The 23,364-nt window shown below is 37.5% G+C and overlaps 2 protein-coding genes, 1 long non-coding RNA gene and 1 pseudogene across 6 annotated transcripts; all 4 read right to left on the bottom strand.

Moving 5' to 3' along the window:
• Positions 1-289: 289 nt before the first annotated feature.
• Positions 290-2,412, bottom strand: LOC147477303 (uncharacterized). The gene is made up of 4 exons (XM_086585962.1): positions 2,152-2,412; positions 1,665-2,110; positions 1,147-1,571; positions 290-861 (listed from the first exon to the last, which is right to left on the bottom strand). Exons 1-4 carry the CDS (start codon positions 2,410-2,412, stop codon positions 290-292), a joined length of 1,704 nt encoding a protein of 567 aa, XP_086442088.1.
• Positions 2,413-7,404: 4,992 nt separating this feature from the next.
• LOC147477302 (tRNA (guanine(26)-N(2))-dimethyltransferase 1-like) lies at positions 7,405-11,624 on the bottom strand (annotated as a pseudogene). Its single transcript, XR_015209801.1, has 10 exons — positions 11,619-11,624; positions 11,405-11,533; positions 11,253-11,324; positions 11,084-11,158; positions 10,830-10,935; positions 10,161-10,373; positions 8,957-9,151; positions 8,792-8,869; positions 7,556-7,781; positions 7,405-7,428 (listed from the first exon to the last, which is right to left on the bottom strand). The product of XR_015209801.1 is annotated as a tRNA (guanine(26)-N(2))-dimethyltransferase 1-like (transcript).
• Positions 11,625-11,743: 119 nt separating this feature from the next.
• On the bottom strand, positions 11,744-13,377 carry LOC147477301 (uncharacterized). Of its 2 annotated transcripts, none has more exons than XR_015207850.1 (2): positions 13,025-13,377; positions 11,744-12,174 (listed from the first exon to the last, which is right to left on the bottom strand). It is a non-coding gene; the product is annotated as an uncharacterized LOC147477301 (long non-coding RNA). The 2 variants fall into 2 exon arrangements; XR_015207849.1 differs by having other exon boundaries at positions 11,744-12,318; positions 13,025-13,235.
• Positions 13,378-16,125: 2,748 nt separating this feature from the next.
• Positions 16,126-22,638, bottom strand: LOC147477300 (tRNA (guanine(26)-N(2))-dimethyltransferase 1-like). Of its 2 annotated transcripts, XM_086582865.1 has the most exons (14): positions 22,457-22,638; positions 22,124-22,274; positions 21,171-21,395; positions 20,898-20,985; positions 20,593-20,714; positions 20,093-20,232; positions 19,940-20,012; positions 19,758-19,846; positions 19,518-19,623; positions 18,841-19,053; positions 17,637-17,831; positions 17,472-17,549; positions 16,754-16,874; positions 16,126-16,517 (listed from the first exon to the last, which is right to left on the bottom strand). In XM_086582865.1, exons 2-14 carry the CDS (start codon positions 22,217-22,219, stop codon positions 16,450-16,452), a joined length of 1,614 nt encoding a protein of 537 aa, XP_086438991.1. In that variant the 5' UTR covers positions 22,220-22,274; positions 22,457-22,638; the 3' UTR covers positions 16,126-16,449. The 2 variants fall into 2 exon arrangements, with proteins under 2 accessions (XP_086438991.1, XP_086438990.1); XM_086582864.1 differs by having other exon boundaries at positions 16,486-16,874.
• Between the last annotated feature and the right edge of the window lie 726 nt (positions 22,639-23,364).

Here is a 23,364-nt window from a genome sequence, read left to right as displayed (position 1 = left end):
ATTTAGTATAATAATCAATGAGCTCTCCATCTCTAGTAAAAAATTTAGCTTTATGAATTTAGCATAGTCATCCTCTTTGTCAAGTATGTGCCATGCCAGCTTCATTAAAAGAGCCATGTTTAGTTCTTTAAGTCTTCTAATTCCGAGGCCTCCTTCTTGTGGCTTACAAACTTTGTCCCATGACACTGTAACAAGCTTCTTTGTGGCAGGGTTGCCAGTCCACAAGAAATTTCTCATAATTCATTATGCCTCTTTAATTATGCTACTTGGCCATTTGTAAACGCCCATATTAATTGTAAACTGGGATGCTCGAGAGAACAGAATTGATGAGAACTCTTCTTCCTTGAAAAGAAAGTAACTTCCCCCTCCAACGTGTAATTCTCTTCTTAATCCTATCAAGTAATGGAGTCAAGACTGCTCTAGCTACCCTGCCCTTAATCAAAGGCACCCCTAAATATTTTTCAGGAAAAACACCCACTTGAATGCCTAGGATTTGTTGTAAGTTCTGCCTTCTATCCATACTCATGCCTCCGACAAACATTCTACTCTTGTTCTTGTTTACTGACTGCCCAGAAGATGCTTGGTATCTCTCCAATAAGTCCGCAATGTTTCTCACACTCCTTGCATCCCCTTTGTTAAAAATAATCACATCATCAGCATATAGAAGATGGGTGGGACTGGCCATGCCTTTGACAACGGTTAAAGGTTTAGTTAACCCTGTTACCCTCAAAGTATTAAGCCCTCTACTAAGAGTATCTTCAGCCAGGGCAAAAAGGAGCAGTGATAAAGGATCACCCTGCCTCAAGCCTCTCTCTGGTGTGCATGAACAAGCTTGTTCCAGTGATCTAAGAACCCAAACCTCTTCAACACCTCAAATAAGAAATTCCAACTCATGGTATCATAAGCATGGGTAATATCGACTTTGATCGCGACGCTACCTCCATATCTCTTTGTATCCAATTCATTCACCATTTCCGACGCGAAACCAATACTGGCTTGAGAATATCTGCATTTAATGAACCCACTTTGCTCCTTTGACACCAAATCCTCGATAATAGTACGTATTGAGTCTTTGTTGCATGATTTTTGAGAATATTTTAATGAGAAAATTGCTCATACAAATAGGTCCGTAATGAGACAACTTACTTGCACTTTTATCCTTTGGCACCAGTGTGATGAAGCTTTCATTAGCCCCATTTGGAATTATTCCTTCCCTAAAGAAAGATTTGACTGCTGAATTCACATCTCTCTTGACCAAATCCCAACACTTAACATAAAAGTGGCCATTATACTCGTCAGGGCCCGGTGAACTAGCAGCATTCATCTCTATTATTGCTAACAAAATTTCAGCGTCCGAGGGAACTGCACTGAGCATATTATTACCTGTATCGGTTACTTTATTTGGAATTAAATTGAGGAGTTCAGCATCCTTGTCGACCTCTTTAAAACCGAATTTCTCGACATAATATTGTATAATATACTGAGAAATATCTTCTTGTCTTTGCAGCAATACATCATTTTCTGTCTTTAACTCCATGATAAAAGACTTTGTTTGTTTGATTTGGCAAATCCTGTGAAAGTAGGCAGAATTTTTCTCATTATCATTTAACCAAGATACCTTGCTTTTCATCTTCTAAAAAGAACTCTTTGTCTTCATAGCTTACAACAAGCTCTCCTCTTTTTCTTCCATTTCAGTTACATACAGTTCATTTAAGGGGTCAGAATCCGCACCAGCTTGAGCTAGTTCTAAAAGTGCCTGAGCCTTAATAACCCCCTGCTCAATATCACCAAAAACATTAACATTCCACGTCTTAAGAGCCTCTTTCATCATTTTTAGTTTCTTACTAAATCTGAAGATGGGGGTACCCTCAACATAATGAGGCCAACTGATTCTCATGAAGTCCATGAAGTCCCGATGTTCAGTCCAGGCTTGATTGAATCTAAAAGGTACATTGTAGGGCTTAGGAATGTGTACCACAACCCCCAGCAAGGGGGCATGATCTGAACCTTCCCTTGTACCTACTTTGTATCTCCACCCTTCAAACTTCTGAATCCATGCTTGATTGTAGAAAGCTCTATCCAATCTAGCAAGTATTCTATTATGTGCATGCTGATTATTACACCATGTATAATTCAAACCCACATGAATACATGATCACTTTGCTGCAACTCACAGGTGTTAAACCAATTCAAAAAATCTGCAGTGGCAGTTCTTCTCGGAGGAAGACCACCTTTTTTCTCATCATTCTGCAAGACTGCATTGAAATCCCCAATCACCAACCAAGGTGAATCAGGCTTGAAAGTCTCAAGTTCACTCCAAAGTATTCTTCTATTCACCATTAAGCTAGCTGCATGGACTGAAGTCACCACACAATCTTCTACTAGCACCGATACTTGCTCGGGGTGACGCATGTATCAGGCTTACATTCATCCCTCTTCGCCACAAAACCCATAAGTTCCCTTTTCTGAGACTTGTGTCATTATGGAAAAACTGGTAATCTAAAGCAACAAGACCTAAAGTCAAGAGTGTATCACTGTAGGGTCTCACCTTTGGTTCAGCTATACAAAGAGCTTCAGGATTAAATTTTTGCAGAAAGCCTTTAATTCTTGAAATAGTACTATCTTTACTAATACCTCTCACATTCCAAAAGATGATCTTCATTAATTGGAGGGGTGGGGCTTGTTCTGAACCTGCACTCTTGACCTAGTACCAGGTGGAGAGATAGGTTGTGCTTTGTACTTGGTCGTCTGTGGCTTCTGGTTAGCTGAGACAGATGCATTCTCTGCCATCCTAGTAGTCACCAACACCACCTCTTTATCCACAGGTGAATGAGGGGGGGACTCCAAGACTGCGTCATCACAAATTAAACTCTGAAAAAGATTACTAACCATTAGAGGATCCTTAGTAACTGGAAGGTTTTCAGTCACCTCAATGTGGTCCACCACAGAGTCAGTTGCACCTAGTGCTAGCACTACATCTGTTAGTGAGTCCCTTTCAATGCCATCTGTTTCACTCCTAGTAGAACTGAAACTGTCTCCACTTGTGCACCGTGGTAAATTTCTAGATGGTTGTCTCCTGCATCAATCGCTTCCAACTGAGCAGCAGCCACCAGCTCAGTATCTAGCACAGCAAAAGAGCTTTGAAAGGGTGCTTCAGTGTTCCCATTAGCCGAAACAACTGCTACTACAGCCAGGTCTTAACTCATTGTTATCAACATTCATTGGTTCTTGATTTCCCTGTGTGTTGTCCGCATCAATTATTTCTATTACCTCTCCATCAGCAGCATAAGTTGTGTCAGATTCTGGGTTGTTATCTTGCTCCTACCCCACTTGTTCATTATTAGGGTCTTGGGATTCATTCATCGCATTGTTCGTACCCGTATGCGCCATCTTTGTTTTTCTTTTTCCACCTTTTCTTCTGATTTTTTGACATTGTTTCTACATTTGATGGCTTCTCTATATTCTCAGTACTCGTTTGCTTTTTGTCTTTGTTGGTAGCTAAATCATCTTTTAGAGCATAACACTCTGCCACTAAGTGACCAACTGATTTGCAGTGATTGCAAAACTTTGGTGTTCTTCCCAAGTCAACTGTTTGCCAAAAACCAACATTAAACTTCTTTGATTCAACCCATATTTGCTCTGGGATCTTCTCCGCTAAGTCGATATCCACCAGGTTTGATCCACATGAATAGGCCTACCAACTGCTTTACCCATGGCTAGAATATTACGAACTTCCCAGTACTCCATACTCAATCCAGGGAAGCGTACCCACACCAAAGCATGCGATTGCTTCTCTTTTTCAGTAGAGAAGTTTGGAGACCATTTACTGAGTCTAAGAACATGTTTGTCGACCACCCAAGTTCCTTGATACCATACCTTCAGGTAGTCTGTTTCAGCAGAGAATCTAAACAAGCGGTGTCATCTGCCATTCCTCCGTTGGGTTCCAAAGTTGTGAGACTACCTCTTTCAGTCTGTCAGGTTTCACTTGCTTCAGATCTAAGCGCCCAACCAACGAAAACTTACAATAGTGCAAGCCTTTTTCGATTTCATCATCAATAAGTGCAATAGAAGGGTATTCACCTTGTTTACCAGGAGTTGGTAGTGAAGATGCTTCGATATGCCGTCCATACTTTGGCTTTGCTGCATTTGCATAGGAATTCTTGTCATTACCAGCACGTTGTGGTTGTAGTGGTTCTCTCGAGATCCCTTGCTGCGTTGTATCTTGAGCAATTTGTTGAGCAGTTTCTGTTACTACTTGAATGCTAGCTCGATCATTTTCATCGGGGAATCCCCATGAACTAGTCGAAGCCGAATCCATAGTTGGATTTAGTTGGAGAAGAAGGATTTGGCCGGACAGGGCCGGACAAACCTGCTCGTAGAGCAAGTTTTCCCACCAATATTCAAACCTTATCCGAACTTTTAACTATAACGGGAAATTTAAATGTAGAAATACTAAAATACCCTCAGAGCTCTACATAGTACATACCCTCAGCTTGTCTGCCTAAGTGATCCAGCCAAAAAAAAACTAGAAGGATCTTATTGCTCCTTACCCATTCTAAAACTTCTACTTCTAAACCAAATGGAAGCTAATGAGCAGGCACCATCTCCTGCTCATTGCTCTTCATGGCGGAACTACATGAAACCTAAGAGTGATCTTTGAACGCTACTACACATGGGAAGGCCACCAGGGCTAGAGGAGTAGAGGAAAGTCATGCCTGAAACAGAAGCCACACCATACTACTATACTAGCAGCAGGCTATATCATATATGGGCAACAAAATGTAAAAGCAGATTTCACATCTTTGCAAATGAAAATGAATTTTAAGTGATTTCAAATTTCAATACTAATGTCCAAATGCAACTCTAAGTTCGTTTCATTCGTCTTCTTCTACACTAATGTCTTTTCCAAATTTGAAAACCCCCTAAATAACCATAACTCACTGCCCAAACTCATCTGACAAAAAGTTCAACCCCACACAAATGTAGGGCCTGTTGAGAGAGAGAGAGAGCGAGAGAGAGGGGCGGGGGGTTAGTTTCCGCAATTAAACAGCAAGTAACATGGATTTGCTCAGGTATGAGACCAACTTCCTTGCAGCTATAATATTAATTTTTTCGCAACAAAGTAGCAAAAGACGTGCAAAATTACTTAAACACCTTGGACCACAAAAACTAAAAGAACTTCAAAAGACATACCGACTTGCCCATAGTTGCAGCAATTCCTTAGATTTGACCCAAATACTCACAAAATCGCAAAAGGTAGAAGATTTCATAGCCAATCACTAGAGAGAGTGAAAGTGCCAGGACTCCACGAACTAAGCAAGCTCAAGCACACCCAAGAGACTCTAAACTCAAGGAGGAAAGCTGACCAGACACTCCCCACCCCAGCAAAACTAGCAGAGAGAGTAGAGCAAAGTTTCAATAAACGACTAAGATTTATGAATTAATCTGGCAACAGATTTAAACACGACAAACTCAATCAGTCATCAGCATATGAATAGGGAAAAGCTTTGTTACATACAACCTGACTTTTGCACTCCTACTAGGGTATGAATAAGAACAAATAAAAGCATATACCATTCCTGAAGTAACAAAAACGAACCTAACGATTACTTGAAAGCATTTGCTCAAACAGAAAGTTTAATAGCGTTGAATTCATCGACGTCCTACTTCAACTATTAAGTGATCATGAGAGCAAAAGCTCTAAGAGCAAGTCTCAAGATTTATAACGAAAATCAAGCATATGCTTCAGTGCAAACACTTAAATTTTAATGCAAAGTTACCATCACTAAAGCATAAATTACATACAATAATGTGATACAAAAACTGCACTCAGTCAAAAAGTTTGGCTCCGTAGAGTAACCAACTCAATATATTTGTTGTTGTTGTTAAGAAATGACCACGAGTACCCAAAACAGCAAACGCCAAGAACAAACAGATCCAGGGTATCATAGATCAGTGAATAATTGTTTGAATGGCCTAATAGAGAGGATACGAGAATTATTAGGTTTGTGGACAGACACAACTACACAAGTCCCTTATTGTGGAAAAGTAATCCATCATCAGTACCAATCTGCAATATGAAACCTCCACACAAACCAAGCAACTGCTTGCTCCCCCTATTTAGTCAAACCTACTTCAAGTCTTCCCATTTTACGTAAGCAACTGCAGACACATAAGTTACATGTCATTCTACATAAGAATCTGACACTGATTGCCACACCTAGTTTTATGGTAAGTACAGATTTAGGTGTGAGTGTCCTGAACAAGTTCATGTTCAGAATCAATGATCAGGAAAAAAAAAACATCAAAGAGAAAATAGGTAAGTAGCTTCCCTAATAAGTTTCTAACACAAGGGACCTCCCACAATATTAACGATTCAATCTTGAAGTCTACTCCATCCATCCCCAGCATGGTACGCTGGAAGTTAGAATATTGTGTCTTTAGATTCAGACTAATGCATCCATTTCTTGATGTGACAATAAAATATGGTATCCATTAATTTCTGAATGAGCCTGAGTGCAAGACAATCGGAACCATTTCACATTTTGATAGAAAAATAAGAAGATTTATTTTGCAAGAAATGCTTCTTTTAGTGTCTCCACTAAAGAGTTTGATAGGTGATACAACTTCTGTGAGTTCTATCTAGACATTGTTAGCTCTAAATTTGGCATGGAACCAAGATGGGTTTCAAGGTTCAACTAGTCAGAGTCGCTTGGTTCAAAGTAGTGTTGTACAGGTTTTCTCGGAATGACTTGAGTTCAAGTTAGTTAAAATCCTACATCAAATTAGTGCTCCAAGTTCAATGATTGATTTGGCAGTAAGATCGAAGTTTACTCTAGGGAATTCCGAACGCCCTTCTTGCTATTCTGTATGATTTGAAAATTGAAACTCCACCCCTTTGTTTTCCTTGCTCCTACAAAACTGTTGCCTGTGATTGGCAGATCGCCTAATGTGAAAATCAACTTCAAAAAAAAAATGATCGCCTAAACCATTATAAGTAGATCGTCTATATGCCTTCGGAAAATTGAAACGCAAAACTATGGTCTACATGAAAACAAATACCAATTTTGTCGACTCACGTAAGCTTTTAGAATGAAGTTATCAAGCTAGGGTAACATGGTCACATTGAGTCAGAATTTGGCATAGTGTCCTCATATTCTACAGCTTGATACCAATTTATTTCTCCTCTTTCTTTTCTTGTCTTTTTATTCAGTTTTGACAACTTTCAGCAATCTTCTTACTCGTACGTTTCTAACAGCAGCAATCTTCTGGCTCTTACTCTTACATAAATAATAAAAGGTGCCAAAAAAGGGAACAACATAGTTAAAGAAACCTTCAACTTGCATTGGAGCTGAAGGCTTTACTTCACAATGAATTTGGACATCAATGCGCAAAGCCCACCTCTTAAGATTGACAATGGCTTCCATCCTACAGAAACATTCAAAACAGTTAGAAAAAAGAACTCTGGCTTGAGGACATCTTGCCACCTTGCATGTGGAAGCAGATTTGGGACAAGATTTGGTTATAGTCTATATTTTCGTCATATATTAGCGACCGGGTCATCAATCTTTCGGCGTTTAGTGTTGGGCTCATCGCCTTCTTCATGACAATTAGCCCCGTTGACTGCCTTTGGACCCAGCCCAGCAGAGAAGCATGCTTACTTGTAATCTGAGGACTGCTCTACGCTTAAGGCCCCAATGCTTCTCAGGATTTGGAAGGAAGCGAGCCATTTTTTTGGTTTGTGCTTTGCTGAGAGACGCAACAGCTCGAGCAAAATTTGCCTTCAAAAAGGAAAGGAAGAAAGGTTCGCCCCATATCAGAAAAGAGAACAACTTAGTTACCAAAAACAAAGAAAAGAGAATGAACTTTACACATTCAGAAATCAACTGTTTTTCAGCTCCATAGCAGCAAGAGAATACAAATAGTAACAACCAAAATATGTCTTTCTAGTGTTACATATAGGGCTGTCAATGGGTTACGATAACCCGAACCAAACCGATAAAAAACGGTTTGGGTTATGATAATTTGGTTTGCCCTCTACCGAACCGAACTGATAAGATATTGGTTTGGTTTCGGATTTACCCTCCACCGAAACGATATGAATTCGAACCGATAAGATGGCATTTTAGTAATATTTATGATTAATTTTGTATATATTTATCAATTGTGTGACTGAAATTAATCGATTTAATTTAGGATTTAATTGATTTTATAGTTTTAGGTTCGGTTTCGGATTGTAATATATCTTGTCAGTTCGGTTCAGCTTCGGATGAAATATAATATTATCGGTTCGGTTCGGTTTCAGGTTCAGATTTTTCAGAACCCAACCCAAACTGATCCATTGACAGCCCTAGTTACATACGTGTGTGCCACAAGTATGTACCTCAAAGAGTCCAAACAGGTAACCCAACAAGAAGAGGTGAAGGACATCCTTTCCCCCCACCTCATCCCAACCTAGAGCCCAACGTTTGATTACCAAGGATAGGATCAGCGCAGCTCACAGGTAGCCCAACTAGAAAGGTGAAGGTCTCATTATTCCAGAAAATGAGATCGAAAAGACTTTAGTCCAATCATAGATTATTCATTTTCTTTTTTACATCCTTTTTGCAGAATCGAATTTTAAACTTCACAAGCTTCATGTTTCCTAACTCTATGAGCACCCCATATCAAATATTTTGGTACTTGTGCGAATTACTATCCAACAATATCTAACGAAGTTCAATTCAAGGATTATAATGCCAAAAAAGAAGCAACAAACAGGGCTGCATAAATATAAAGAATAGGTACACACTTGCAATGTTGGCTCTTTGGCAAGAATCACACTTCCAGATTGATCTGGTGCTTGATCTTTCACACAATGATTCTTGACCTATAAATAAACAAACAAACAAGAATGTAAGTATCCTTGGGAAGTAGTCTATTATTCTTGTAAAAAACAAAAGGTCAAGTCAACTACCCAATAGCGCATGATGTCCCAAATGACACTCATTGGAGCATCTGATTTCAGTCCCAATGGGTTCACATGTGTTCCGGAAATACTATATCCCGCATTTATCACAGCAGAGCGGAACATGACTGCTGAAGGCGATGTGCACTTTAGAGTTGAACAGAGGTTGTGCAGACTCAAAAACAGTGGAACATCAGGCAGCTCCTACATAAAGCAAAGTAAGTTGGGAAAACAGAAGGGTATTAAAAAACAGAGGCAAAGGAACATTCTAGTAAATAAACATTCTACAAATGTCACTCGGATATCTGAATAGTTATCTACTTTATGGGCAGAACATTTGCACTATAGAGGCACGGCACTAAATCACTCAAGTGATTTGGTCCATATTCATGCAAAGAATTGCTCCACAATGTATCGATATCACCATCCTTTCTCAGATAGAGCTCAACGATTAAGGTCACCCACCATATCTCCAATAGTTTTATTCTTTTTATTTTTCCTTCCCTTACAAATCTATAGGAAAACATCTTTGCAAGAATCTAAATCTCACTCGGTTAACATTATTAATGTTTATGTAAATACCCGCTCCCTGATATGTTCTTATCCCCATTCTTTCTCCATGAATAAGACAATGGTCAAGTTCAATAAAATTACCAACAAATGACCAAATGTACCATAGTGCTTTCTACAAACAGAATTCTTTTCTAGATTGTATTGCAACTTTTTGTTTTGTTTCTCTTTAAGGTCAAAGGTTCCTCTGTCCATCATGATAAGCATTTGAACTGCTGCTTGAAATAGCACAAGCAAGTCTACAGGCATGCAAGAGTGAACTTTCATATAGTGTTAAAACTGAAATCATGATAGAAACAGATAGTAGAGCACAAAACCAAAGACCATTCCTGAGGGGACAATTGTAACCCACTCATTTTCAAAGAACACATTATTTACAATCACTTGGATAGTTCAAATTTATATTGAACTACAATATACGTTACTTCTAGATTTCGTGTCAAAACAAAGTTTTTCACTTATATTTAAGATTTTCCGTCGGTATAAGTATCCACTGATAGATGTTTGAAACACAATTAAAATCAAACATAGCGTTGTAAATTTTTCTTTCGCATAGCATCTAAAATTATTTCTAAAGTAACAAAACTAATTGATAATACAATCATAAGAAGAACAATTGAAAAGTAACAACGTTGGCTAGTACCTCTGATACAGTTGTCAAAACAGCAGAAATACGATCATGGGCAGGATACCGATCCTTCATGGAGTTAACATCTGCCAACATGGAAGAGATTCATTCCTGATCGTGAATAGGGGCTGACCATATGGGCCCATCCATATTGAACTTTTTCCCACAGTCGCCGCATTCTTGAGGGACCACAGGACCAAACCCAGGTAAATATCTTAAACTGTTATTCTTCAGAGCAGGAGAGAGGGAGAGAGAGAGGAAATCAGTAAGGTCAAATACACTACTGCATTCTTCGAAAGAGCATATTTCTAATTCGTAATAAATAAATAGTAGTTAATCAGTTTACACAGGAAACTAGACTGGTTGAGTATCACATTAACCTTCCAATAGGAATTATACATGTGCAGAATTATATCTCAACATTACGAAAAAAGAAATTCTGATCAGTTGCTTATAAAGCAAAACTTTTTTCTGATTTCATACTATATAGACATGCTAAACTGTTGAAATTCAATAAAAAATCAAAAAATAAAAGTCAACATTAAGCTTTATTAAAGGTGTTCATACATTTAAAAGTTACCCCAATCATTTACAGTAAGTAATTGCATAAAAGACAATAAATCATGAATTATATCCTATGAAAGCATCATTTACCAAGAAAAGCACTAGGAGCAAGATACATACATTGCTAACAGTTCTTGCAAGACTTTGCAGATGGAAGGAATCACATCCAACACACTGATATACATATGATAGCTTAAGAAGCGCGTTCTTCATTGCACTAGCAGAACTGTTATTCACCAATGTTAAAAAATTGGACTTTAGCACTAACCTGACCAATGAATGGCCCCAACATATAACCACAGTAAATACGTCAAACCCTAGTCCTATTTAATAGTTTGATGAAAGTAAGAAGCCACCCACATGAATATACGTACGAAAACCCGGACATAGAAATCCATTTGAACTGAGAGGATGGGCACAATATACCGCTTATAACGGTTTGCATGACTCTGCACCAAAAAAAACAGGAAAACAGAACTTCAGTGCTGCAATTGAATAAAGAATACAAGCTGAGGAAATAGCTATTTGTTAAAATAGAGGTACCTCGATGCACACAAGCAGATCCTCAGAGCCATCTCGTGACAATATTTACCTTTTAGGGGATAGGAACCATACCTAATTTCACAAATAAATATTAGAAAAATTAAAAATGACAAATATTTACGTATTTGAAGGTGAAAAGAAAATATGCTTACTTGGAGTAGCAAGCCACCACACAGCACTGCCAAATCAGTGGCTGTGCACATCAATATGCCTCCATCGGCAACAGATTGTACTGCAGAGTCCAGGAACACAGAAGGTGAACCATAAGGATCAAGATCCACCTAAAATACCAGTCACCAAGATAAGTGTAAATAGACGGTACAACCTGAAAATACTCGACACAATTTTCCAAGTTCAAAAAATTGCAAGCATGCAGTGCCAAAGAATAAGAGACACTCAAAGTAACGAAATAAGAAAAGCAACAGATGCAAGGATACTCTAAAAATAAAATACAAAATAAAGAAAATTAAAGACAATTAAAGACAGTTAAAGACAATACAACTCAACATTAATAGTACTCATAGTATGTCTTCTCAAACTTGGTCCAAATGTCGTTACAAGTACTAGTAAGAATATAGAAAAGTTAACGGGATTAAAAAGTTGCAAATCAAAAATAAAAAAATAAAAAATGCAGCATGCAAGTCAATAGATATTACAAGTGTTAAGTAGGTACAAACAATCACAATCACAATCACAGTCACACTATCACACACATATCAAGCAACACAGCAGGCAGCATCAGCACAACAGCAACATCATCAGCATCAGCACAGCAGCAGCAGCAGCAGCAGCAGCAGCAGCAGCAGCAGCATCAGCACAGCAGCAGCATCAGCATCAGCATCAGCATCAACACAGCAGCAGCAGCCAGGCAGCATCACCCAACAATACCAAGCAACAACAGCAGGCAGTCACCACCACACCACTAGACACACACAACACACTCAACACTAGTCCAGCACACTCACCAGTCCAACACACCCAACACACACGCGCATGCAGCAGCACCACAAACACACACACAAACTCAACACACTACCACCACTCAAAGGATTCATATCACCACCTACTTTATAAACAAACAATAGCACACACATATATGAATACCAAAACTGTACATCCAATATCATTTTTACTTTTTCCAAATCATTTCTTATTTGATGTTAAGCCTTGTTCAACATACACTATTGTGACCATAATTTCTTAAGTAAAATTATTGGACATCATAATTCCTCAGTTGCTGCAGTTGGACATCATATACAAAATTCTTTTTACATCCATCTTCATATAGATCTAGTATCAAGAATCTACCATTTTCAAGAGTAGCCACCGAAACAAACCATGCATTAGAAAATCTTTTACGTAGTCTTTGTTCCTTTTAGAAGGAGGCAGTTTGAGCAGCTGACCGGTAACGGGGTTGCATATAGATAAATTCCCTAACATACTCTCCGTTAAAAGTAAACCATTGCAACTACTTCTGACGAAGTGTCTCAATTTTGTGTACAATTTACAGACAGTAGCCTTTTCTTCCTTAATTTTTATGGTCACAAAACTTGCAAGTCCATCATCATGTGATGGTATGGCAATCACACAAGGATTTGATTGACGTTTAAGGTGGGCATTAATGAAAAGTGAAGTGCTAATTAACTTATACCACTGTTTCCAAATCATTTCTTATTTGATGTGTAAGCCTTGTTCAACATACACTATTTTCAGTAAAATCAAGATCAAAACCAAACCAAATAATACCAATTACAGTGAGAACGAAATCATACCTGATGGCAGCGAGCTGGCGAGAGCTAGAGAGAGATTACAGTGAGAACGAATCCAAATCTGAGAAAGAGAGAAATTGATGGTGCCAAATGTTTGGGTCAAAATTTCGGTGATTTTCTCACTGGCAAAAAGATTTTCCCACTTCTCAAAGGGAAAATCAAGATTCTGTTTGCCAGTACGAAATTATTGCCACTTTGGTTTGATTCTTTTCTCAGGTCTTAGATGGTAACTCGATGTTTGAGATTTAATTTCTTTGCCTAAAAGTAGAAATTAGATATATTATACTTATTTATTTTCCTAAACTGTAGAAAATAGAGATATTGCTTAGCTAGATTAGTTCTTTCATTATTTTCACAATTAAATTAGCACTGATACTTTTCTAAAATAAGCTGGATGTATGTTACAGCCTACCATTTTTTATTAGCACCTATAAATACATTATATTGGGTCGGTAGCCTCAGTCCATCAACTCATAGAATCTGTAGAATTGCATAATTGATTATTCTTTCCAAATGGCTAAATTTTCTGTCACCCATATCCTGTTTCTTGTTCTCATTGCTCTCGCAGGTTTGTTTAATTTGGCTTCTCCATAGTTATTCAAAGTTTCAAACACAATGCATGACTACTCGCAGGTTTCAAAAAGTTAGCGCCCCGTTTTAGTGATTTATTCATTTGTCGTGTATCTACTAATTAACTAGGTCCACTCTTCGAGCCATAATAAACATGATTTCCTTCTTGTAAAATAATTCAAAATTTGGCCTTCAAAAGTGAAAGTTCGGGATTAAACTTCAATGTCAGATACTTTAGTTTTATAGACATCCATTCGTGTTTCTGTTTTGGAATCATGGACATCGTCTACTGGTGCCATTTGTTTAATTTTTTTCAAATTTTTTTGCTCAAATCATAATGGTAACTTAAATTGTTGTACTTTTTCTCCCTAATTAATCGTGTGTATGATGCAGGTATAACAAGGATGCTACCTGGGGTTGATGCTGCTACGTGCAACACTATTCTACGACTTTCGCCCGTTTGTAATGATGCTAACTGTATGCAGCCTTGCAGTATAGAATACAATGGTCAGGGTTCATGTGTCTCTGGTGATGGAACCAATAAGGCCTGTGTTTGTGCGCATCCATGTTAAGAGTTTAGATTTAGAATTGTGTGATCATGTAAGCTAGCATATGGTCCGAATTCTGAATTCAGAGAATATATATTGTATCCATTTATTAAAGTGCCAATAAAAAGAAATTTCAATTCATTTAGTTACCGTTGCCACCACTGAGCAAAATGTTGATTGGATCACTGGATCGGAAAATGATATTGATTGGACTTGGATATGTTTGATTTTTCCCTTTCCTTAAAAAAAAAAAACTTAAAAAAAAAAAACTAAATATTTATATTCATTTCCTATTTAGAAAAATAGCACCAATGTTAAGAAGGCGTTTGGCAACACCTCAATAAATCATTTTCTGGCTTTCTAGAAAGACAGAAGTCAAAAGCACGTTTGGCAATTAGAATTGTCTTTCATCCATGTATGCTAGACATTGTTAGTATGTATACGGTTTGACTTTTTAGTTCAGAGAATAATATATCCATTTCACTAGATTTCTTTTAGTTACACAGGCTTGTCAGGCCACCATAGAGTTTTAAGCAAAATGCGAGTGGATAAAAAATGAATCTGGTATTTGTGTGAGTTCAGAGGATTTAATTTCTTTCCCAAAAAATAGAAACTATATTTTATGCAGACTTAGTGGTCGGCATCGAGGTGTTCCTTGCCCAAAAAATATTTAGAGCCATAAAGGCTGGAATATCATAGACATAATTCCTTTCCAAAAGAATAGAAATTGAATCTCTAATACAGCTTCCATTACAACTGAAAAATATTCTCTCCTTTATTTCAGTATATTATACTACTTAATTTCAGCATATTATACTAATATTTCACATGCTTGGTAGTTGGTACTATGACTCAGATCATCTCATACTAACTGAACTGCATTACTCGTCCTAATGGCTAAGCTTTCTATTTCCCACGTCTTGTTACTTGTTCTCATTGCTCTCTTAAGTTTGATTATGTGTTTTTGTAGAAAATGTAGATACATTTCTTCTATCATTTTATACCATTTTTACTTTGTATTTTTATTATTTTGTTACATCATGATACTGAGTTACATCATATAACTATTTTCCCTTAATTAAAATGGTGTGATTTCATGCAGGTATACCACGGATGGTACCTGGGGCGGATGGTGCCATATGCAATAGTACTTTAACTTTTTCGAAGACTTGTAATGATGCAAATTGTAAGCAGCTTTGCACCAAAGAGTTCCACGATGGCAAGGGTACTTGTGTCCCTGCCGATGGTTTGTTCGCATCCGTGTTAAGATTGACTGATCGTCGAAGTCCCATATGGTGTTTCCTGCATGTACGCTGGAAGTTAGAATATGGTGTCTTCAGATTAAGACTAACGTATCCATTTCTGAATGAGCCTGAGTGCAATACAATCGGAACCATTTCACATTTTGACAGAAGAATAAGAAGATTTATTTTGCAAGAAATGCTTTTTTTAGTGTCTCCTCTAAGAGTTTGATAGATGATACAACTTCTGTGAGTTCAATCTAGACATTGTTAACTCTACATTTGGCATGGAACCAAGATGGGTTTCTAGTTTCAACTAGTCAAAGAGTCGCTTAGCTCTAAGTAGAACACTCTCAACAATGAGCGAGTCAAAACTCAGTCTCTTAGCCTTCTTATTATTTTCAAAGTAGTGTTGTATAGGTTTTCTCGGAATGACTTGAGTTCAAGTTAGTTAAAATCCTACATCAAATTAGTGCTCCAATTTCAACGATTGATTTGGCTGTAAGATCGAAGTTTACTCTAGGGAATTCCGAACACCCTTCTTGCTATTCTGTATGATTTGAAAATTGAAAGTCCACCATTCTCAAAATTTCGTATAAGTAGATCGTCTATATGCCTTCGGTAAATTGAAACGCAAAACTATGGTCAATGTACATGAAAGCAAATACCAATTCTGTCGACTCACGTAAGCTTTTAGAATGAAGTTTTCATGCTAGGGTAGTATGGTCACATTGAGTCAGGAATAAAGATAAGAAACACACAGAACAGTAATAAATACTCAAAATTTGGCATAGTATATTCTACAGCTTGAGCAGTTCTAATGGAAAATTTAATTATTACACCTCGAGACCAATTTATTTCTCCTTTTTCTTTTCTTGTCTTTTTATTCAGTTTTGACAACTTTCAGCAATCTTCTTACTCGTACATTTCTAACAGCAGCAATCTTCTCACTCGTACATTTCTAACAGCAGCAATCTTCTGACTCTTACTCTTACATAAATAATAAAAGGTGCAAAAAAGGGGAACAACATAGCTAAAGAAACCTTCAACTTGCATTAGAGCTGAAGGCTTACTTCACAATGAATTTGGACATCAATGCCCAAAGCCCACCTCTTAAGATTGACAACGGCTTCCATCCTACAGAAACATTCAAAACAGTTAGGAAAAGAACTCTGGCTTGAGGACATCTTGCCACCTTGCATGTGGAAGCAGATTTGGGACAAGATTTGGCTATAGTCTATCTTTTCATCATATACTAGCGACCGGGTCATCAATCTTTTGGCGTTTAGTGTTGGGCTCATCCGGCTCATCCGGCTCATCAGGACAATTAGCCCCATTGACTGCCTTTGGACCCAGCAGAGAAGCATGCTTACTTGTAATCTGACGACCTGCTCTAAGCTTAGGGCCCCAATGCTTCTCAGGATTTGGAAGGAAGCGAGCCATTTTTTTGGTTTGTGCTTTGCTGAGAGACGCAACTGCTCGAGCAAAATTTGCCTTCAAAAAGCAAAGGAAGAAAGGTTAGCCCCATGCCCCCATATCAGAAAAGAGAACAACTTTACACATTCAGAAATCAACTGTTTTTCAGCTCCATAGCAGCAAGAGAATACAAATAGTAACAACCAAAATATGTCTTTCTAGTGTTACATACGTGTGTGCCACAACAAGCATGTAGAAACCGGACCTCAAAGAGTCCAAACAGGTAGCCCAACAAGAAGAGGTGAAGGACATCCTTTCTCCCCACCTTATCCCAACCTAGAGCCCAACGTTTGACTACCAAGGATAGGATCAAGCGCAGCTGACAGGTAGCCCAACTAGAAAGGTGAAGGTCTCATTATTCCAGAAAATGAGATCGAAATAAGACCTTAGTCCAATCATAGATTATTCATTTTCTTTTTTACATTCTTTTGCAGAATCAAATTTTAAACTTCACAAGCTTCATGTTTCCTAACTCTATGAGCACCCCATATCAAATATTTTGGTACTTGCGCGAATTACTATCCAACAATATCTCACGAAATTCAATTCAGGGATTATAATGCCAAAAAAGAAGTAACAAACAGGGCTGCATAAATATAAAGAATAGGGACACACTTGCAATGTTGGTTCTTTGGCAAGAATCACACTTCCAGATTGATCTGGTGCTTGATCTTTCACAGGATGATTCTTGACCTATAAATAAACAAACAAACAAGAACGTAAGTATCCTTTGGAAGTAGTCTATTATTCTTGTAAAAAACAAAAGGTCAAGTCAACTACCCAGCAGCGCATGATGTCCCAAATGACACTCATTGGAGCATCTGATTTCAGTCCCAATGGGTTCACATGTGTTCCGGAGACACTATATCCTGCATTTATCACAGAAGAGCGGAACATGACTGCTGAAGGCGATGTGCACTTTAGAGTTGAACAGAGATTGTGCAGACTCAAAAACAGGGGAACATCAGGCAGCTCCTACATAAAGCAAAGTAAGTTGGGAAAACAGAAGGGTATTAAAAAACAGAGGCAAAGGAACACTCTAGTAAATAAACGTTCTACAAATGTCACTCGGATATCTGAATAGTTATCTACTTTATGGGCAGAATATTTGCACTATAGAGGCATGGCACTAATTTCACTCAAGTGATGTGGTCCATATTCAGGCAAATAATTGCTCCACTATGTATCAATATGACCACTCTCAGATAGAGGTCAACGATTAAGGTCACCACCCACCATATCTCCAATAGTTTTCTTCTCTTTATTTTTCCTTCCCTTACAAATCTACAGGAAAACATCTTTGCAAGAATCTAAATCTCACTCGGTTAACATTATTAATGTTTATGTAAATACGCGCTCCCTGATATGTTCTTATCCCCATTCTTTATCCATGAAGAGGACAATGGTCAAGTTCAATAAAATTACCAACAAATGACCAAATGTACTATAGTGCTTTCTACAAACAGAATTCTTTTCTAGATTGTATTGCAACTTTTTGTTTCGTTTCTCTTTAAGGTCAAAGGTTCCTCTGTCCATCATGATAAGCATTTGAACTGCTGCTTGAAATAGCACAAGCAAGTCTACAGGCATGCAAGAGTGAACTTTCATATAGTGTTAAAACTAAAATCATGATAGAAACAGATAGTAGAGCACAAAACCAAAGACCATTCCTGAGGGGACAATTGTAACCCACTCATTTTCAAAGAACACATTATTTACAATCACTTGGATAGTTCAAATTTATATTGAACTACAATATATGTTACTTCTAGATTTCGTGTCAAAACAAAGTTTTTCACTTATATTTAAGATTTTCCGTCAGTATAAGTATCCACTGATAGATGTTTGAAGCACAATTAAAATCAAACATAGCGTTGTAATTTTTTCTTTCGCATAGCATCTAAAATTATTTCTAAAGTAACAAAACTAATTGATAACACAATCATAAGAAGAACAATTGACAAGTAACAACGTTAGCTAGTACCTCTGATACAGTTGTCAAAACAGCATAAATACGATCATAGGCAGGATACCGATCCTTCATGGAGTTAACATCTGCCAAAATGGAAGAGATCCATTCCTGATCGTGAATAGGGGCTGACCATATGGGCCCACCCATATTGAACTTTTTCCCACAGTCGCCGCATTCTTGAGGGACCGCAGGACCAAACCCAGGTAAATATCTTAAACTGTTATTCTTCAGAGAAGGAGAGAGGGAGAGAGAGAGGAAATCAGTAAGATGAAATACACTACTGCATTCTTGGTAAGAGAATATTTCTAATTCATAATAAATAAATAGTAGTTAATCAGTTTACACAGGAAACTAGAGTGGTTGAGTATCACATTAACCTTCCAATAGGAATTATACATGTGCAGAATTATATCTCAACATTACAAAAAAAGAAATTCTGATCAGTTGCTTATAAAGCAAAACCTTTTTCTGATTTCAAACAATATACTGATATAGACATGCTAAACTGTCGAAATTCAATAAAAAATCAAAAAATAAAAGTCAACATTAAGCTTTATTAAAGGTGTTCATACATTTAAAAGTTACCCCAATCATTTACAGTAAGTAATTGCACAAAAGACAATAAATCATGAATTATATCCTATGAAAGCATCATTTACCAAGAAAAGCACTAGGAGCAAGATACATACCTTGCTAATGGTTCTTGCAAGACTTTGCAGATGGAAGGAATCACATCCAACACACTGATATACATATGATAGCTTAAGAGGCGTGTTCTTCATTGCACTAGCAGAACTGTTATTCACCAATGTTAAAAAATTGGAGTTTAGCACTAACCTGGCCAATGAATGGCCCCAACATATAACCACAATAAATACGTCAAACCCTAGTCCTATTTAATAGTTTGATGAAAGTAAGAAGCCACCCACGTGAACATACGTACGAAAACCCGGACATAGAAATCCATTTGCACTGAGAGGATGGGCACAATATACCGCTTATAACGGTTTGCATGACTCTGCAACAAAAAAAACAGGAAACAGAACTTCAGTGCTGCAATTGCATAAAGAATACAAGCTGAGCAAATAGCTATTTGTTAAAATAGAGGTACCTCGATGCACGCAAGGAGGATCCTCAAAGCCATCTCGTGACAATATTTACCTTTTAGGGGATAGGAACCATATCTAATTTCACAAATAAATATTAGAAAAATCAAAACTGACAAATATTTACATATTTGAAGGTGAAAAGAAAATATGCTTACTTGGAGTAGCAAACCTCCCCATTGCCACCACACAGCACTGCCAAATCAGTGGCTGTGCACATCAATATGCCTCCATCGGCAACAGATTGTACTGCAGAATCCAGGAACACAGAAGGTGAACCATAAGGATCAAGATCCACCTAAAATACCAGTCACCAAGATAAGTGTAAATCGACGGTACAACCTGAAAATACTAGAGACAATTTTCCAAGTTCAAAAAATTGCAAGCATGCAGTGCCAAAGAATAAGAGACACTCAAAGTAATGAAATAAGAAAAACAATAGATGCAAGGATACTCTCAAGACGCCTGAAAGAGTAAAGAAACAGAGAAAAATTGTCGTCCACAAGTGACACAATTAACCTTTGATTGTGGCACCTCCTATATCTTGCAATATCAGTTCTTCTTATCTTTTACTAATCCAGAAGAGCAATTATTCATCTTTTTCCTTTTTTGGTTGTTTCGAAGCCATGCCAAAAGTAAAGACATGCATAGTACCTACCACATCAAATTCCTTTGGGTGTGTTAACATAAATACACGAGCATCGACAAGATGAGATTCCACCTTCTCACAGGCAACTGAACCATTATACTTGATGTTTCTCTTGCAAGCTTCCACAGATACTGCAAACAGGAAGTAGTATGCATTATAAAAAAATTCTTGATAGATAAGACAAGACAAAGACAAAATGTGAATATCGGTGGATAAAACAGCTCTAGTGTAAGTTATCACTAAATGAAATAATTTCAAAGTTTTGTGCTATAGAGTCCCAATCAAAATATCAAAGTTTAAACTAGCGAAGGTACCTTTATCATTGTCTAAGGCTACAACTTGACCTATTCCTTCCACTTCACGTGCATAACGCAAAGCTCTTAACCCAGACGCAGACAAAGCCTGTAATTCATGAAGAATAGCAAGGAAAACTTATAAGACGATGGGAGTGGCTTATTAAAAGAAAACCCAAGAAAACAAGAGATTATGATCTCCATCTCGTTGAAGTAAGGGAATAGTGCTAACACAGAAAGAAAAGAGAAAAAGACAGAAGCAACAAATATCAGAGGTGAAGGAAAAGGGGAAACCTCAAGAACTTTGGGTGGCCTTAGTTCTTGCTTTTTTGTATTCGTTCCCTTGACATGTTCTTCTGAAATTTTAAGTAAATCATCTTGCACTTGTTCTTTGCATTCACCATTTGAAAATTGACCATCATGTTTAGCTGTTTTCTTGCTCAACATTGATTCATGCTCTTCCTTGCGTTTGGATACATAGGTTCTCAGGACAGCGATTGACATGTCTCTGTTATTAACCTGGTCATGGCAACTTAACAAGTCAGGTCGTGCAAATGGAATATATTTTGCAGAATAAAATAGAGTCATTCAACTTTTTCAAATTGACACCCTCCTATTATTAAATTGACAGTTTCCCAGACCAACTTAGTATTAGGGCCTTGGCACACCGCCCAGCCTGGGTCTGCGCACCCATGAGGTCACACTAGGACCGATATTATCCCTACTTAACCACCCATTGGTGGCTTGGGTCAGAACTTGGCAATGGGTGGGAGTTTTTATCTGAAAAGACTCGGTATTAGTTGGTGTGAGATCCCACTAATTGAACCAATGATGAACTCTTTTCTTGTTCCATGTGGAATTATTATCTTTTTTCTGTCCACAAACTCAAACACTTAGCCTGTCTGTCTACTATCAAACACAAAAGTTTATTTCATAAATACCTTATCGGCAGTTCTCATGACTGCTTTATCCTGTCTATCTACAGGTGGCGTGATCTCTAGAACTACAGATGTCTACAATGCAATGAACATGTTTTCCAACTTATATATATATCCCCCTAGCCAGCTTTCCTAACAAAAGAGCTACCTCCCTTACTTCTTAACAAACTCCACAATGTCCATACGATTACACACAGACAAAACCACCACTAACATGGTCGCTGAAACTAAACAAAGTACCAGATTTCAATTATCATAGAGAGTTTAAATTCTTAATAGAAAAACAAACATAAGATAGAATATTATTACCTGGGTTTTATTGTAGAAAACTTGATTGTCTTTATGCATTATAATCTCTGCTTCTCCTTCTTTAATAATCACATAGTCATCTGGATCGGTTGACATTATTTTAATCGCGACTGGTTAAGTGTGCACTAACACATATAACCAGCTAGAACCTCTGCAAACCAAGATGCAACAACATAAATAAATGAATCCTATTTTCATATAACATAATTGACTCTTTATATATAATGTTTTAAGTTGCTTTTGTTAATATAAACAGATTTTACATAAAATAGAGCCCGTGCATAGATTTAGCCAAAATATAATAAACAAACGTGCAAATTGTTTTTAACTTACAGAAGAAAAGGTTTTGCAAAACGGCGGACAAGTTAGTTTAAATATCAAGAAAGAGAGGTACGAGGAGTGAAGGGTTTTTTAAGAGCTGGGTGGGTCCCGTACTACTTCTAATTTTGAGTAACAAGTGACTACTGTTTTTGAACCAGATGCTGTATAACTAACTTGGAGTCGGCATACTATACAAAAAATATTATAACACTTGCTGCTGCCTGCTGGGTTGTATGACAAGCCGGACCCAATTCGATATGGGCCGAACTTACTTGGGCCAGAATATTGGATTTATTGTCTCGGCTTTGTTAAGATCCATGAATATGAAAAAAATTAAGGAAACATTTTTTGCTCAATAAAACTAGTGAACCGTGGTTCTTTTTTATTTTTATTTTTATTGAGATTAGTAACTCTTTGATGCTGGCAGGCTTCGAACCCCAAACCCCTGGTATTATCACCAAAAGATTTTACAGATTTTGCTAGTCGGCACCTGCTAAAATATGTGGGCAAATCTATTTTTAAAGATATTAGTAACTCAATAGTAGTGCTAAAATGTGTGGGCAAGCCTGTTTTTAAAGAGATTAGTAATTCAATAGTGATAGCGAGGTTCGAACCCTAAACCTTTGGTATCATCACCTAAAAATTTTACCAACTAAGTTAGAATGCACTTACAGTATTTCTTTTTTATTAATCGTCATCAATGAGTATTGTTTCTTTTGCTATGTTGGCCACTACACTCTGACCATCACCGCAAATCATTATATTCTTACTGCACCTGCTCCCCGTGGTTGAACCAGCCAGTTGAGAGTGATACTGCAAGTGTGTCATCTGAGTGGTACTGATTATCACACTAGCAATGGATCACTGCCATCTGCTCCTTTCTCAAAACTATTAATTGTTAAGACTGCTTGATTCTGGTT

The sequence above is a fragment of the Coptis chinensis genome, chromosome 9, assembly GCF_015680905.1.
Source record: "Coptis chinensis isolate HL-2020 chromosome 9, ASM1568090v1, whole genome shotgun sequence".
Taxonomy (NCBI): domain Eukaryota; kingdom Viridiplantae; phylum Streptophyta; class Magnoliopsida; order Ranunculales; family Ranunculaceae; genus Coptis; species Coptis chinensis.
The sequence above is the reverse complement of the archived record's forward strand: the minus strand, read 5'-3'. Positions and strand labels throughout refer to the sequence as shown.